This window comes from Phaseolus vulgaris, chromosome 8 (assembly GCF_051622355.1).
Source record: "Phaseolus vulgaris cultivar YP4 chromosome 8, ASM5162235v1, whole genome shotgun sequence".
NCBI classification, from domain to species: Eukaryota; Viridiplantae; Streptophyta; class Magnoliopsida; order Fabales; family Fabaceae; genus Phaseolus; species Phaseolus vulgaris.
In genome coordinates, this window is record NC_143505.1 from 3,113,403 (window position 1) to 3,128,177 (window position 14,775).

Genomic DNA, 14,775 nt, shown 5'->3' on the forward strand with positions numbered 1-14,775 from the left:
CATAAGTGCGTCCGTATTGCGTCGAATGTCATTTTGCGTGGGTTTTACGTCATTTTGTCCGACGATATCAATGTCTATAGTTGGTAAGTATTTGGAAACTAATTGCTTGTTTTCTTGTAGTAGATTATTGACACTTTTAACTGATATCTGAGTAGTTAATGATGAATAACTAATTATGTTATGGGTTGATTATATTAGTATGAGATAAATTCTCCTACTCCTCTCCTCTTCACTCTCCTCTCCAAAATCCTAATTCCTCTTTCACAATTTCGAAAACTGCATATTCATATCCAATTTTTTATACTATCACATCATTTTCAGGGATGTCACATAAATAAAGCCAATCCCACTAATGTTGTGACTCCCAGTTTGACGAAATTGTTATGTTGGTAAGCAAGCGTGTTTCTGATGTAGGTCTCCTTCTCACCAACATATTTCCTCGCCTTTATCAACACAAAACAGTAACAGAAAATCAACTTTCACTACTTTTTCATGTAACTAGAAAATTATAATAGCATGACAAATTGTTACATAAGATAACCATATTGGGTCAAAAATATTCAAAGATCATAACCTAAAGTGAAGTGATGTGCATACCGTGGATAGCTTCTTCAAATGTGGTTAGATATCATTACACTGACTATTTTTATTCTTAATAACCCAAACTCATGTTATTTCATAAGTATATATAGTCAATTGTTGATATAACTAAGTCTTTCTGATATGAGATAGCAAGTATAATATGAAGCTAAGAACAGGCCATTAGATGCAACTGGATAAATAAGAGTTCATTTAACAAACACAAGCACAAGGTACATATTATACAACAAACTTAAAAAATGAGACAAGAACAAAGAGAATAACAATAATCCTCAAAGTTGTATCTTTACCGTATTCAAAAGAAAATAGCAATTTAAACAGAAAATCAATAACTAAACAATTCTTGAAAATGATGGAGAAAGTGCAGATAAATGTATGGAAGAATCAAGCACGAGAAAATATTAAACTTCAGTGAAACAGTTAAGCTTCAAAACAACAACTCCAAAATTGGATTTCAATAACGTACAATAATTGCATTCAACAATGAAACAATAACGTACAATAATTGCGTTCAATGATTACGTATATGATCAAATAATCAAACCACACATGCATGTGTGGAGACTTTCCCTCTCCAACTTAGAAGCTATGTAGTGATTCACTAATAATAAGATTCTATCATCATTAAATTAATTGTGTACAATAAATATTCAAAGATCATATGTGTGCATACCATGGAGAGCTTCTTCAATGTTCTGCATCAAGTAGGTGTTTAAACGCATTTCAAGCTCCACGACATCAAGTGCCTTGTTCTCCCTTTCAGACGGTCCATCAACATCAAAGTTTTGCAATGTCCTAAAATTAGTAGAAAATTTACAGAGTCATAGGATGAAAGAAAGTTTAAGAGGTAAAAACAAAAAAGTGAATACCTATCTGTGGGAGAGATTTGTTGGTCTAACAATTCTACAATATATGTTAGACACATCTCGGTCTTACAAATGTGGCTAGATAACGTTACACTGACTATTTTTATTCTAAATAACCAAAACTCATGTTATTGCACAAGTATATCTAGCCAATTGCTGATATAACTAAGTCTTTCTGATATGAGATAGCAAGTATAATATGAAGCTAAGAACAGGCCACTAGATGCAACCGGATAAATAAGAGCCCACTTAACAATCACAAAGTACATATTATACAACAAACTTAAAACTAAAGGTTAAACTTAGTTCCTCGTGATTTTGTCTAACTTAATCTTAGCAATGAAATTCCTCTTGGGACAATATATCTTTAAGAAGAATGCAATTACAATAGAAGAAATTAGTCAGATTCAAAACTACCATTAGACAACCAGATCATATGGACTATCCCCATTTCGTTCGCCTTTCTCTGATAATAAGATAAGCTCATTGAATCTTCCAGTACATTAAAAGGGATGAATTTGGCCTCGCATTTCTAATATACGGTGGAATTAGTTCTTGAAGCTATGTCACATGTATATATGATCAAATAATCAAACCACAATAGTGAAGTAATTATTGCGTACAATAATTGCATTCAATAATGAAACAATAACGTACAATAATTGCATTCAATAATTACGTATATGATCAAATAATCAAACCACACATGCATGTATGGAGACTTTCTCTCTCCAACTTACAAGCTAATTATGTAGTAATTAACTAATAATGAGATTCTATCATCATCAAATTAATTGCATACAATAACGTACCATAATTGCGTACAATAATTGCATTCAATTTTTACAGAGGATAACCATATTGGATAAGAAAGATTCAAAGATCATATGTGTGCATACCGTGGAGAGCTTCTTTAATGTTCTGTATCAAGTAAGTGTTTAAACACCTTTTGAGCTCCACGAAATCAAGTAGCTTGCTCTCTCTTTCAGAGGGTACATCAGCATCAAAGTCTTGCAATGTCCTAAAACTTGTAGAAAATTTACAAAGTCATAGGATGAAAAAATGTTTAAAGAGGTATAAACAAAAAAGTAAAAACCTATCTGCGGGAGAGATTTGTTGGTATAACATTTTTATAATTTCTGTTAGACACATCTCGGTCTTACGATTATCATCATCCTTCAACTACTCCAATTTATCCTTCACTTGGACGTATATCAAATAATCCAACCACACATGCATGCATCAATCACATCAACATCAAAGAAAACCTAAACCCTAAATCCAATAATTAACCTTATGAACACGCGTAATGAGTTCGCTTAATTAGACTTTGATTTCATCAATGACTTTCGCTTTCCTTCTTCCCAAACTCCAGTCGTCGCCGTTTTTCTCTCCTCTTCGCCTAATATCCTAATACAGTCAACTCACAAAGCAGAAAATTTAAGCAATGCTATAAGAAATGTATAATTCAATTTAACCGAACTCAATGCACAAACCGTAAATATCAGTATGTAAAATTACATTAACAATTTTTGTTAAGAAAGACCAATTCGACAAATTCATTTAAAACTTTTGCAAGCACTTTCTTCATAAAGAGGGTACAATAATTGTGTACAATAATTGCATTCAATAATTGCGTATATGATAAATAATCAAACCACACATGCATGTATAAAAACTTTCTCTCTCCAACTTACAAGCTAATATGTAGTGATTCACTAATAATGATATTCTATCATTATTAAATTAATTGTGTACAGTAACATATTACAATAACATACCATAATTGCGTACAATAATCGCGTACAATTTGTACAGAAGACAACCGTATTAGATCAAAAACATTCAAAGATAATAGGTCTGCATACCGTGGAGAGCTTCTTCAATGTTCTTCATCAAGTAGGTTTTTAAATGCATTTCAAGCTCCACAACATCAAGTGGCTTGCTCTCCCTTTCAGAGGGTTCATCAGCATCAAAGTCCCGCAATGCTCTAAAAATGGTAGAAAATTTACATAGTCATAGGATGAAAGAAAGTTTAAAGACATAAAAACAAATAAGTGAATACCTATCTGCGGGAGAGATTTGTTGGTCTAACATTTCTAACATTTATGTTAGACACATCTCACGGTCTTACGGTTATCATCGTCCTTCAACTGCTCCAATTCATCCCTCACCTGGACATATATCAAATAATCAAAACACACATACATGCTTCAATCACATCAAAGAAAACCTAAATCTTAAATCCAAAAACTAACCTTCTGAACACGTGCATCAATTTCAATCAAAGAACTTAATATTGACATGCTAATCAAAATACTTGAGAGTGAGAGAGATGAAACTAATCCTTATTTTTCCAATTGAAACAACTAATTCTTTGTCTGATTTTTTATTGATCAGTACCAACACAATTAATTCAAAACTCTTTTAATTGTTGTTCTGTTTTTATATTTAGCGATTATTGTACTCGATAATCCACTGTTCCTTGTGGGATCGATATCCGTCCATATGGACAATTATTACTTTTGACAAACGCGGTGCACTTGCCTGCTCAATAGTCTTTGCCTGTGACGATGCCTTCCTCAAGGCCGAGAATGATGGAATGGATGGAGATGAATTTATCTAGGTCATCGGCGGAGAGGCCAATGTTCCTAATGATGGTGTCATAACGGACTTCTAGCACCTCTTCTTGTTTTTCCCTATCCAGTCGAGCAACAACTATTGTTGCCTCACTCTGACTTCCCTCTTCGGAAACATATGCACCCTTGTTTGTCTCCTCTTTTCGCCTAACATCTTATGCACAGTTTAATCATCATTCAAAAAGCACACGATTTAAAACCTTTACAATTATTTTCTTCATAAAGAGAAGGTACAATAATTACGTACAATAATTGTATACCATAATTGCATACAATATTGAGTACAATAATTGCGTATATGATCAAATAATGCTTTGATTTAGGATAGAATGAGTCTCCTGCTCAATTGTCTTTACCTGTGAATTGGCAAAGGGAGAGAAGTTTAGAATAGAGAGGGAAATTGACAATAAATGAAAAAAAAGAAGGAAAGGAAGGACCTTGTCATCCAATTTGTTAGATATTGTTTTAATGTTGAAACTGAGGATTTTGAACTCGAAGGGGAGAAAATGTTGAGGGCCAGTGGTCGGGGTCGGAAGAAGAGCATCCCTGGTGAACAGGGTCGGGGTCGGTTTGAAGAATATAATTCCTAGAGGATTCAGGCTTGCAGCTCATGGACCAAAGGGGTGACGGAGGGGTCATCTGTGTTGAGGAGGATTTCTATGGGAGTGATGATAGCCTTGACGTGCTCCCAATTGAAGTTGATGGCTCCCTCAAGGTCGAGAATGATGGAATGGCAGGAGAAGAATTTATCGAAGTCATCAGCGGAGAGGTCAATGTGCCTATTGATGGCGTCATACCGGACCTCTAACACCTCTTCTTTCCCTTTCAGGGTTGTATTCTGTAAACAATTTTTGTAAAAGAAACAAACAGTTCAGCAAATTCATTAAAAACATTTGCAAGCACTTTCTTCATAAAGAGGAGGTACAATAATTGCGTACAATAATTGCGTACAATAATTGCGTACAATAATTGTATACAATAATTGCGTATAATTTGATAATCATTATTTCTTTAATAGTTTACAATGATTAAAAAAAATGTAATTCAATGACACTTTTATATGATATTTGAATAGTTAATGATGAGTAACCAATTATGTCATGGGTTGATTATATCAATATGAGATACTTCCGCTCTTCTTCTCTCCACTCTACTCTCCAAAATCCAAATTCCTCTTTCACAATTTCAGAAACTACATATTCTAAGAATTTGAATAACACCACTACAAATCTCTTAATGTCCGGGTCCAATATCATTTTCTAGAATGGATTATGGAGCGGTTCTAAAACTGGGTAGAAAATTTATAGTTAGATGAATTAGACACATATAATTGTGTTCAATATAATTGTTTGATAATCATTATGGGAAATGGAACGAATTAATAGACATAATAAGGTTTTGATAACAAAATTGTGTGCAATGAAGATGCCTAACATATTAACTAAATGAGATTGTGATTGTTAAAAACATTTAAAACAACTGAATTTTGGGATTAATTAATTCTGATTTTATGTGTGTATTTATTTATGTTTAATAGTGTATTATAGTTCATCTAATCCCGAAGCTATTATATATAATAAACTTATAAATTTTTACAACAATTATGTTAAAATTACATTAAGGATACATTTTAATTAATAAATAGAGTAATTTTTATAATAACAAACTTTAACTTTTTTCATATGAATTTATTAAGGAAAAAGGGAGAAGGTAAGAGATAAAACAAAAAAATTTATAATTAGGGGAGAAGATTCTAGGAGAATTATCATGTAATAACAAAATTATCTCACTTTTATTTTATTATACTTATTATAAGTGTTTAAATGTTATTTCTATTTTTTGGTGGATGAAAAAATATAACTATATGTTTTTATCTAATTAAAAAGGATTCCACTTTTCATTTGCTGGATAAATGCCAAATCCATGCTGCTATCCATTTTAAGTCTAAAGATAAAATCAATAAGAACAACAACAAAAATAATATATATATATATATATATATATATATATATATATATATATAAGTTTCAAGAACAGGATGTGTGAACATAGTATTTTGAGCATTTAATGAGTGGTGACAAATCTATCTATACTTTCAGCTGAAAGTACATCTTGTTGGCTCACTTTTACTGCAACAAATTTGATTTTAATTTCCTATCATTTCTTTATAGAGTAAAGAGAAATCTAGGAAAAAAGTCTACCCAGATCAGTTGAAAGTGTTTGCCAAAGTCCTTTTTTCTTCAAGAGATATTATAGTTTCAAAGGCATCAATCAATGCTTTAACCCTGCCCTTCCGAGTTTCAACCAGATTACTTGCTGTTTCTTCAATCACATTATTATACAATCCTTCTCCATCCTTCTTGTCCTGCACATCTTGACATTTCAAAACAACCTTCTCTGGACAAGTTAAAGCAGCAGCCTTGGAATCAGTGGCGTTGTCCCTTAACACTTCTCCTCTCTCAATTTTCAGGCTTTTCAGATTATCTTTGTCAATTTGAGTTTCATCCAATTCTCCACTCAGCTTTTGGCAGTCCTTGTCTTCAGAAAAAACAACCTCAACATCTTTTTGAGGCTTTTCATTCTCCTCAGTTTCCAATGTGTCCACAATGGTCAGGTATTCAAGTTCATGATTTTGTGGAAAAACATCCTCCTCAAATTCAGTATTTGCATAGTCAGATTCCTTTTGGTCTTCTTGGGATGAGGTTTGAGAAATTGAGTTAGAAAGGGGGGATTCAATTTCCTGGCTTTCGTTTTGATCAGATTGTGAACTTTGGTTTGCACTTTCCATCTTGATGACATACAAAGTCTTTTCCTGAGCCTCCTTGTTGTGCTCTTCAGGTTCTACTTCTATAGCGGGTTGATTCATAAGATGAGGCACAATTTTCAGGCCTTTGTGCTTTCTTGCACTAACGCTTCCAATGCCTCCGGATGAAGAATTGGGTGAGGTTTCTCTCTTTTTCATCTTACTAATCCTTTGGCCACCAAGTCCCTCAGAAGAATTCATTGAAGATATGGTCTTCACTGAAGTCGCATGCTTTTCGGACAAAAGCATTTCTTTATCTTCACAACAAGACACCTTTGATGAAGCTTGCTTCATCGTAGAAATAGACTTTGATGAAGCTTTGACTAATTGGGAAGTTAATTTTGGATGAGTTTTCACCCTCTCAGAAGTTGCTGCCGGAGAAGATTCCACCCTTTTGAATGTTGGTTTTGATGGAATTTCCGCCTCAAAACTTGAAGAAATTTCCCCCTTCCTTGTTTCAAGGATTAAAGAAATATGTGACTTTGGAAGGAATGATGGTTGGACCCTGACAGATGATGCTTTGGCTGTGTTTTTCATAGCTTTATTCCCTATTTGCTTTTGGCTTCGAGATGATTTTGATGGGATTTCCAGCTTATTTTTGTCAGAGGCATCAGAAATCTGAGGCACAGAATTGAGTGAATCACTGTTTTTCACTTTTGACATCTTTGTTGGCTTGGAATCAAGCGATGCTTTCTGTTTGGCAACTGATATCGTTATCCCACCAATACTGTCCTCTGAACTTCGGGAAAGTGATCTTCTTCCAGCTCTCTTAATCATGGAAAGTTTCTCCTTTGCTTCCTGTACATCCATCCTCCCATATTTACAAAAATCATGACAGGAGCCAGTAGATGCTCTGAGATAACGAGGAACCACAACTTTTCTTTCATTATTTCCATAGCTTGCTATTCCAGCTGGGTAGCTTCTTAATTCAGTACCACTTGACATTGTTACTCTTCAAGTTTCGATGAAACAAGATCAGCGGCAAATATCCTTAAATATAAGAAACAAAATAAACGAAGTCATGTAAAACAGCAAACTCAAAATTTCAGTATCTACAAATTTTAAGATCAGAAACAACAATACAAAAGTATATCTTTGGAAGCTAAAATAAACAGAATATGTTTACAGCTACCCTTAATCTAGGCTAATAAATTTATTAACATTCAGTAAAATAAATGATTTTATAATTCTTTTATGACTTGACACACAAAAGTATCTCAAATTGAATGAATAAAAACAATTACTGCACAAAACGCTAACGCACAAAAGAAACTAGTGGGACACAAGTCATACGTGTAACTGCATGAGAATTACTTGTTTCAAAAACAAGTCTTTTCCATATATTGAAACACTAAGTTCTTGTTTGGTTTGAAGAATCATGCTCTATTTTCGTTTGTAGTTTTCACAAATACCTGTATTTTTTAATTTTGTTTTCAATTATTTAATATGTTTCCCGCGTCACAAAAAGGTGAAAGCAACTATAATACCATTTGTGTTTTCTTAAGAAAACTAACATCAATTTGATTCAGATGTGAAGATTAGAGACAGATCCAAACATATTATTCAGCAAATAATACTCTCACGAATAAAGTGCAATAATATTCCTCCAAAACAAAAAAAGTGGGATGATGCATGCATCACTTATAACTCATTTCATGCAAACACAAAACACATAATTGAAGAAATTCAACTAAAGCATCACCTTAAGCCGATTCTTCAAACTTCAGAATCTAGCAACCGTAACGGCCAAGCAAAGTGAACCAATCCAAGACAGAGCAGCAGAGACAAATATCAAAGCATGCTCTTAAAATCCGCCAAGATCACATTTTTCAGCAAATACACTGTTTTTTGGGAGGAAACTTGCAAAACCCAGATGATAATATTTTCAGAATAACGTACCTTTGTTTTATACGTTCACACAGCTGAGCCTAAGAAGCAAACGGGCCTTTTAACAGAAATGCGATGAAAAAGGAAACAGAATGTAACAAAAAAGTGGGATGAAGGGTAATTTCTTTTGGGGAGAGAACGTGAGCAACAGTTTCTGGTTTTTGTTTCTTCTACTTCGTTCGTTGAGCTTCTTTCTTCACTCGTTTGTTATGTTATTGTATTATTACAGAATACATAATACAAAATGTAATATATATATAATATAAAGGAAACAGAGGAAAAATATTTCATAACTTTGTTATTTTTGAATTTTTAGTGTCCCATTCATTCGAAATCTGAATATTTAATGCACTCATGAACAGGTTTAATGTCTTTATTCAAATTTGCAAGCATTACAAATAAAATATGTTAATTTGGTAAAATTGTGAAAATGTATTTTTTAAATTTAATGATATGGAAAAGTAATTTTGGATTCGAATTATTTTTCCACTTCAAATTTTGAATTTCGAAGCTAAAATAAGAAAAATGAAATTATTTTTTTAAATTTTTTTACTAAAAAAATACTTAAAATTTACAAAATAATAATAATTAATATTTCCAATACATTCACCTTAACCCATTTCTATTATTATTTAATTAAAATTTATCAAAAATCATGAATATGTGGTCCACATCTTGGCATTTAATATTATCACACCAAATGAATGTTTTCTTTTCATTCATTTTCATCATTTAATACTTTTTTTTTTCAGTTAAATTTGAACGAACATATAACGTTTAGTTAACGGCATTTTGTTAAAAACGCCCAAAAAGTAAAATATACGTTGAGATTAATGGTTTTGGTTTATCATTAGATAATATAATTAATGGGGGAGATTACAAGAATAAATTAAATTTAAATAACTTATTATTAATAATAATTTTTTTTAGTAAATAAAATCAAATAGATGTGAAGCTAATTAATAAAACTAATATATCTTATGTTTATTAATATGTTGTATAAAAAAATTATAATTGATTAAAATTTTAGTAATTCAAAATTCTATTTATCTGAAGAAATATTTCGTCAATTTGATTGTGTATTAAAAATAAAAAATATATATAAAAATAACTAAAAGTTATGTGACTTGTAAAAATCATTATATAACTATTAATAATAATAATAATAATAAACTTTTTGTTTAATAAATAAGGATATTTATACCTATATATAGGAAATTTTTTACTCTAAGGGTTATAAATTCTTTTCTTATTCTATCCTAGTTTTATATTTTATTTTATTAATTTATTTTGGTTATTTAGATATTTTATAATTTTAGAAGTTAATAAAGTAGTCTTTAATTTTAAAATTTTATTTTATTTGTTGTCATTTAAAGTAGTATCTTTTTCTATTAAATAAAAAAATTCAAGATATTATCGACCTTCTCTTCCTATTTTATCTTTACTTCATATTTTATTTTATTAATTTGTTTTAGTTATTTGAACATTTTATAATTTCAAAAGTTAATAAAGCAGTTTTTAATTTTAAACATTTATTTAATGTTGGAAAAATTGGTACTTTAGGCTCTAAAGTCATCTCTTTTTCTATTAAATAAAAAACTTATCCTTTATAATATTAAAATATAATATAAATTTGATTTGTTTTAAACTGATAAAATTGGAAATCTTACTTAAATTGAAATTTTTAAAAAAATGAGTTTGAAAATTAAATTTGGAATAAATGGTTAGAGAGACATGTATCATTTTATTAGAGAATGGTGGAGAGATAGAAGTGAAATGTGGGTTAATGGACGGTTAACTACGTGAAATGTGAAAATGTGAATTTATGGACGGTTAATTTTTTAAGACAAAAAAAAAACTGATTATAAGATGATGATTGTGAGTGAAAGAATATAAAAACATCTCAAAAACAAAACTGTTGTGTGGTGCTATTTGATATCCCAGCATAAATTCAATTTTGGTGCCTCTTCTTTCATAACAAAAGTATATTTCTCAAGCACACAAGGAAGAATCAAAACCCTAACGGTGAGTAAAAAAGCAAAGTGAGTGAAGACAAGAGAGAAAGAAATCGAAAAGTTCTAAGTTGTGATGCACCACTACATGAGCAAACGCCTTCACTAGCGACCCTTCCAACATGTAAATGCAAGCACACACAGTCTTTCTTGGCTACTACTAAGTTGTGCCTTCCGCCTCCTCAATGCCTTCAAAATCCTAATTTTGAGATTCTGAAATGTTGAATTGTTGTTCTTCACATTTCATCATCGTCACTCCACTAATGCTTCAAAAACCCTAATTTTGAGATAATGAAACTGTGTATTGCGGATTCTCTTCACATTTCATCTCTTTTATTTATCTTATTTTGCTTTTCCTATTTCTTTAATGTATGCATTTTATTTTATTTTTTTCAATAGACATATTTAGTTTATTTTATAAATTAATAACTTCAATTTGTTTACTCATTAAGAATCACATTGTTAAAATATTAAGTTCTTCAATAATATTACATTCGATATAAAAAATAATGTTAAAATTGTCTAATTAAAAAATATAATAATTTAATTATTTTAAATCTATTTAATTAAAAATAAATAAAAATATAAGTAATAAAAGATTAACAAATAGTAGGGTGTCATTTTTATTTACTTTAAACACTTTCGAAAAAAACGTGGTAACATTTTTGTAATTAAGTTCATTTACAAATGTGACTATTTGTAAATAAATTTATATTATAATTTAATTATATATTATTAGGAAAATTTTAGTGGTTCTTATAACATTATATCAAAATGTATTTTAAAAATGATTTATTATTGATTGAGCATGTATAACTACTTTGTTTTAAACTATTCATAGTATGATTAAATAATTTTTTTTATGGAATTAACCATTGAAATTATCATCTCCAGAAAATTTTCTGTTTTGATACTCAACATTTAAAAAACATATTATTTTGTCTTGATAATTACTTTATTAATCTTGAATGGACATATATAATTATTTAAGTCAAATATTTTCAAAACATTCTAAAAAATTAGCTTGCTAATATCATTAATTTGAAAATAACAAAATAATGGTTAGAATCAAATTAATGTATTTATTAAATTTTATTATTCAAAAATATTTTTTAAGATATCATTTTCAATATAGGTCAATGTTTTATGTAAAAAAATCTTATTTAATCCTTTATAATAGATAAAAGAATTAAAAATGTAACATATTTTCTTATATAAATTTTAAAAAATAATAATAAAGTAAAATGACACTTGAATGTAATTTGAATAAACCAATAAATGTCTAATGTTTTTATATTATCATCACATAATAGATAATAGATTGTAGTAAGTTGAAAATGACTTGATTCTTAGTTGTATACATAAAATATATTTTTAAACAAAATATCCTTATGGAGACACACAGCACACAAATGAAGATATTCAACTAAGAAGTGCTTTGCACAGATCATTGACAACCATCACCATCATCTTCCCATACTAACTCTTTCTAGGTAATCACATTACAACTCTTACGAGGGACCATCGCAAATTGGAGATTCATCTGCTACAACCAAAACCGTAATTTCACTTCAACTCATTCAGGTAGACAAAACTTATTTGCAATGTTGGTAATTACGCGTGCTTATGATGTCGGCCTCCTTCTTACGAAGATATTCCTTCAGCTTTAAGACAAAGTATAAATAAGAAAGATTAAGAGTATTTTACACTATCAAATTGCAATGTGAATATTTATGGCTATTAAAATTCATTTCGAAAACTGCCGTACCGACAAATCCAATACCAAGGATGCTGTGCACAATATTAATCCCAGCATGTAGAATTTGTCATGTTGGTAATCACGCGTGCGTATGATGTCGGCCTCCTTCTTCCGAAGATATTCCTTCAGCTTTAAGACAAAGTATAAATAAGAAAGATACAGAAAAGTCAACTTTTGTAAATTCTGAAAAATGCTAGAACAAATCAGAGTTGGTCTTTGTGAGGATTCTTTGTTTTCCTAGGAACCTAAAAGTTTCACTTTAGTGAGTTATAGTGAAACTCGTTGGGTTTGTAATCAATTTGATTCCGTTTGTTTCGGGGAGAAAATCAAACATTTACTAAGGAAAACCGTGGAGATAAAAGAAATAAAAAAGAAACGGAAATCAAAATTTTATTCTCATTGAAAACTTTCTTAGTACAGTTGGAAAAAAAATAGTGTATATATATATATATATTTAATTAATTTTAATTTACTTTTTTACTCTTTTATTTTAAACTTAAATTATTTTTATTTTTATTTAAAATAGAATTACAATTTAAATATAAAAAATATAATAATTTTTTTTTAAAAATAATTATTATAAAAAACATAATTAATCATATTATATATAATAAATTATAAATATAAATAAATACATTTTTTAATAATAAAAAATAAATTTATTTAATAATTATATCAATTAAAAAAATAAAGATAAAAATAATAATGCTATTTAATATAAAAATAAGTTTATATCAAATATTTAAATAATATTTTAATTAAAAATAATTATAATTTATAAATAAATAAATCAAATTAATTTTTAATTATTTTTAAATAAAATAAATTTATATTTTTATTAATTAAAAAATATAATTTTAATTACACCAATTATCACTAAGACACTTTTTAATCTTTTTACATAGCATACCGTCCAGAGCTTATTCAAGGTGCCATCCATCTGCACAAAGTAAGTCTCCAAAAGAGTATGAAGTTTTTCGACATCATCAAGTTGTCCCTCCTGCCAAGAACATTGTAAAATTGGTTGAAAATTTTACAGTAAGAAAATGAAAAATTTGTAAAGAGATAAAAAGGTGAATGCCTGTTGCCTATATCCTCCTCGTCTTGATCATTTATCAAGGATCCAGAAGAGATTTGTTCCACATTCTGTTTGGCTAATTTTTCTGTGAGACACATTTCAGTCATATGGTTATGACTATTCAACACCTTATTCAATGCATCCCTCACCTAGAGATATATGACCAAATAATCAATCACATCAATTAAAACCCTAAATCTAAAACTAAATCCTAAATACAAAAACCGACCTCCTCAACAGCTCAATGATATCGACTAATTGGATCTTGATTTGTCCAAAGCGTTTCAAATTGAAAGTAAGGATAAAAAACGTAACCATGTCAAAGACAGAACGAGCCTCGTGCTCAAACGTCTCTGCCTGTGTGAATTTGTAGAGTGAGAGAAGTTTAGGTAATAATATAGAGAAATTGTTGGCAATAAATAAAAAGAAGAGAAGAGAGAATGACTGACGTCCTTAACCAATTTGTTACATGCGGATCTAAGGCAGCCCTCAAGGGCTACTAACTCGAAAGGGAGAATGTTGATGGCGTCGGGGTGGACGTGGTGTTTGGAAGAAGAGGAGTCTTGGTGGTGGCGGAGGATCCAGGCTTGAAGCTCGTGGACGAAGAGGGTAATGGATGGGTCACGTGAGTTGAAAAGGAGGACCGTTTGGACAGTGATGACAGCCTTGACGTGCTCCAAGTTGATGACGACGGCTCTCTCACAACCGAGAAGGATGGAAGGGTAGGAGAGGAGAGGGTCCAATTTGCGGAGATCACAGGCGGGAAGGCCGGTACGTTTTATGATGGCGTCGTTCCCGGCCTCCACCAACTCCATCTTCCCTTTCCCGTCGAGCAACAGCCATTCTCTTCTTTCCTTCTTCCTAATCTCAGTTGTCTGTCTCTTCTCTCTGCCTCTTTTCCACATCCTAAATTTACTTTCCATTTTCTTATTTTTTTCAGCTTAATTACCTATTTACACCATTTATATTTTTATTTCTCCATTTAACACTATTTTTTTTAATTTTCCTATTTATTATTTTTTTTATTTCTCCACCCTTTTAATTTTTATTTTCCTATTCAATACCATTTCAAAAATAAATAAATAAATAATAAATTAAACTTTTTGATAATTTTAATTTTAAATACATTAA

At 30.3% G+C, this 14,775-nt stretch overlaps 2 protein-coding genes across 8 annotated transcripts; both read right to left on the reverse strand.

Moving 5' to 3' along the window:
• Window positions 1–6,145: 6,145 nt before the first annotated feature.
• On the reverse strand, window positions 6,146–9,022 carry LOC137826968 (uncharacterized). 2 transcript variants are annotated; one of them, XM_068633135.2, is made up of 2 exons: window positions 8,808–9,022; window positions 6,146–7,898 (listed from the first exon to the last, which is right to left on the reverse strand). In XM_068633135.2, exon 2 carries the CDS (start codon window positions 7,851–7,853, stop codon window positions 6,312–6,314), a length of 1,542 nt encoding a protein of 513 aa, XP_068489236.2. In that variant the 5' UTR covers window positions 7,854–7,898; window positions 8,808–9,022; the 3' UTR covers window positions 6,146–6,311. The 2 variants fall into 2 exon arrangements, with proteins under 2 accessions (XP_068489236.2, XP_068489235.2); XM_068633134.2 differs by having other exon boundaries at window positions 8,611–9,022.
• Window positions 9,023–12,134: 3,112 nt separating this feature from the next.
• LOC137826987 (magnesium transporter MRS2-3) lies at window positions 12,135–14,573 on the reverse strand. 6 transcript variants are annotated; one of them, XR_016514555.1, is made up of 6 exons: window positions 14,094–14,573; window positions 13,874–14,001; window positions 13,648–13,729; window positions 13,477–13,566; window positions 12,576–12,695; window positions 12,135–12,471 (listed from the first exon to the last, which is right to left on the reverse strand). XR_016514555.1 is itself a non-coding variant. In XM_068633157.2 (4 exons), the coding sequence occupies exons 1-4, from the start codon at window positions 14,565–14,567 to the stop codon at window positions 12,403–12,405; spliced, it is 747 nt and encodes a 248-aa protein (XP_068489258.1). In that variant the 5' UTR covers window positions 14,568–14,573; the 3' UTR covers window positions 12,135–12,402. The 6 variants fall into 6 exon arrangements, 2 of the variants coding, with proteins under 2 accessions (XP_068489258.1, XP_068489257.1); XR_011083633.2 differs by having other exon boundaries at window positions 12,576–12,689; window positions 13,648–13,793; XR_011083632.2 differs by having other exon boundaries at window positions 13,648–13,793.
• Window positions 14,574–14,775: the final 202 nt, after the last annotated feature.

Coding starts and splice junctions, on each gene's coding strand:
- LOC137826968 (XM_068633135.2), bottom strand. CDS start 7,853: ATGTCAAGTGGTACTGAATTAAGAAGCTACCCAGCTGGAATAGCAAGC.
- LOC137826987 (XM_068633156.2), bottom strand. CDS start 14,567: ATGGAAAGTAAATTTAGGATGTGGAAAAGAGGCAGAGAGAAGAGACAG. Junction 13,567..14,093: donor GTAACAAATTGGTTAAGGAC/GTCAGTCATTCT, acceptor TGTTCTTGGCAG/GAGGGACAACTTGATGATGT. Junction 12,472..12,575: donor CCTTGGTATTGGATTTGTCG/GTACGGCAGTTT, acceptor TTTGTCTTAAAG/CTGAAGGAATATCTTCGTAA.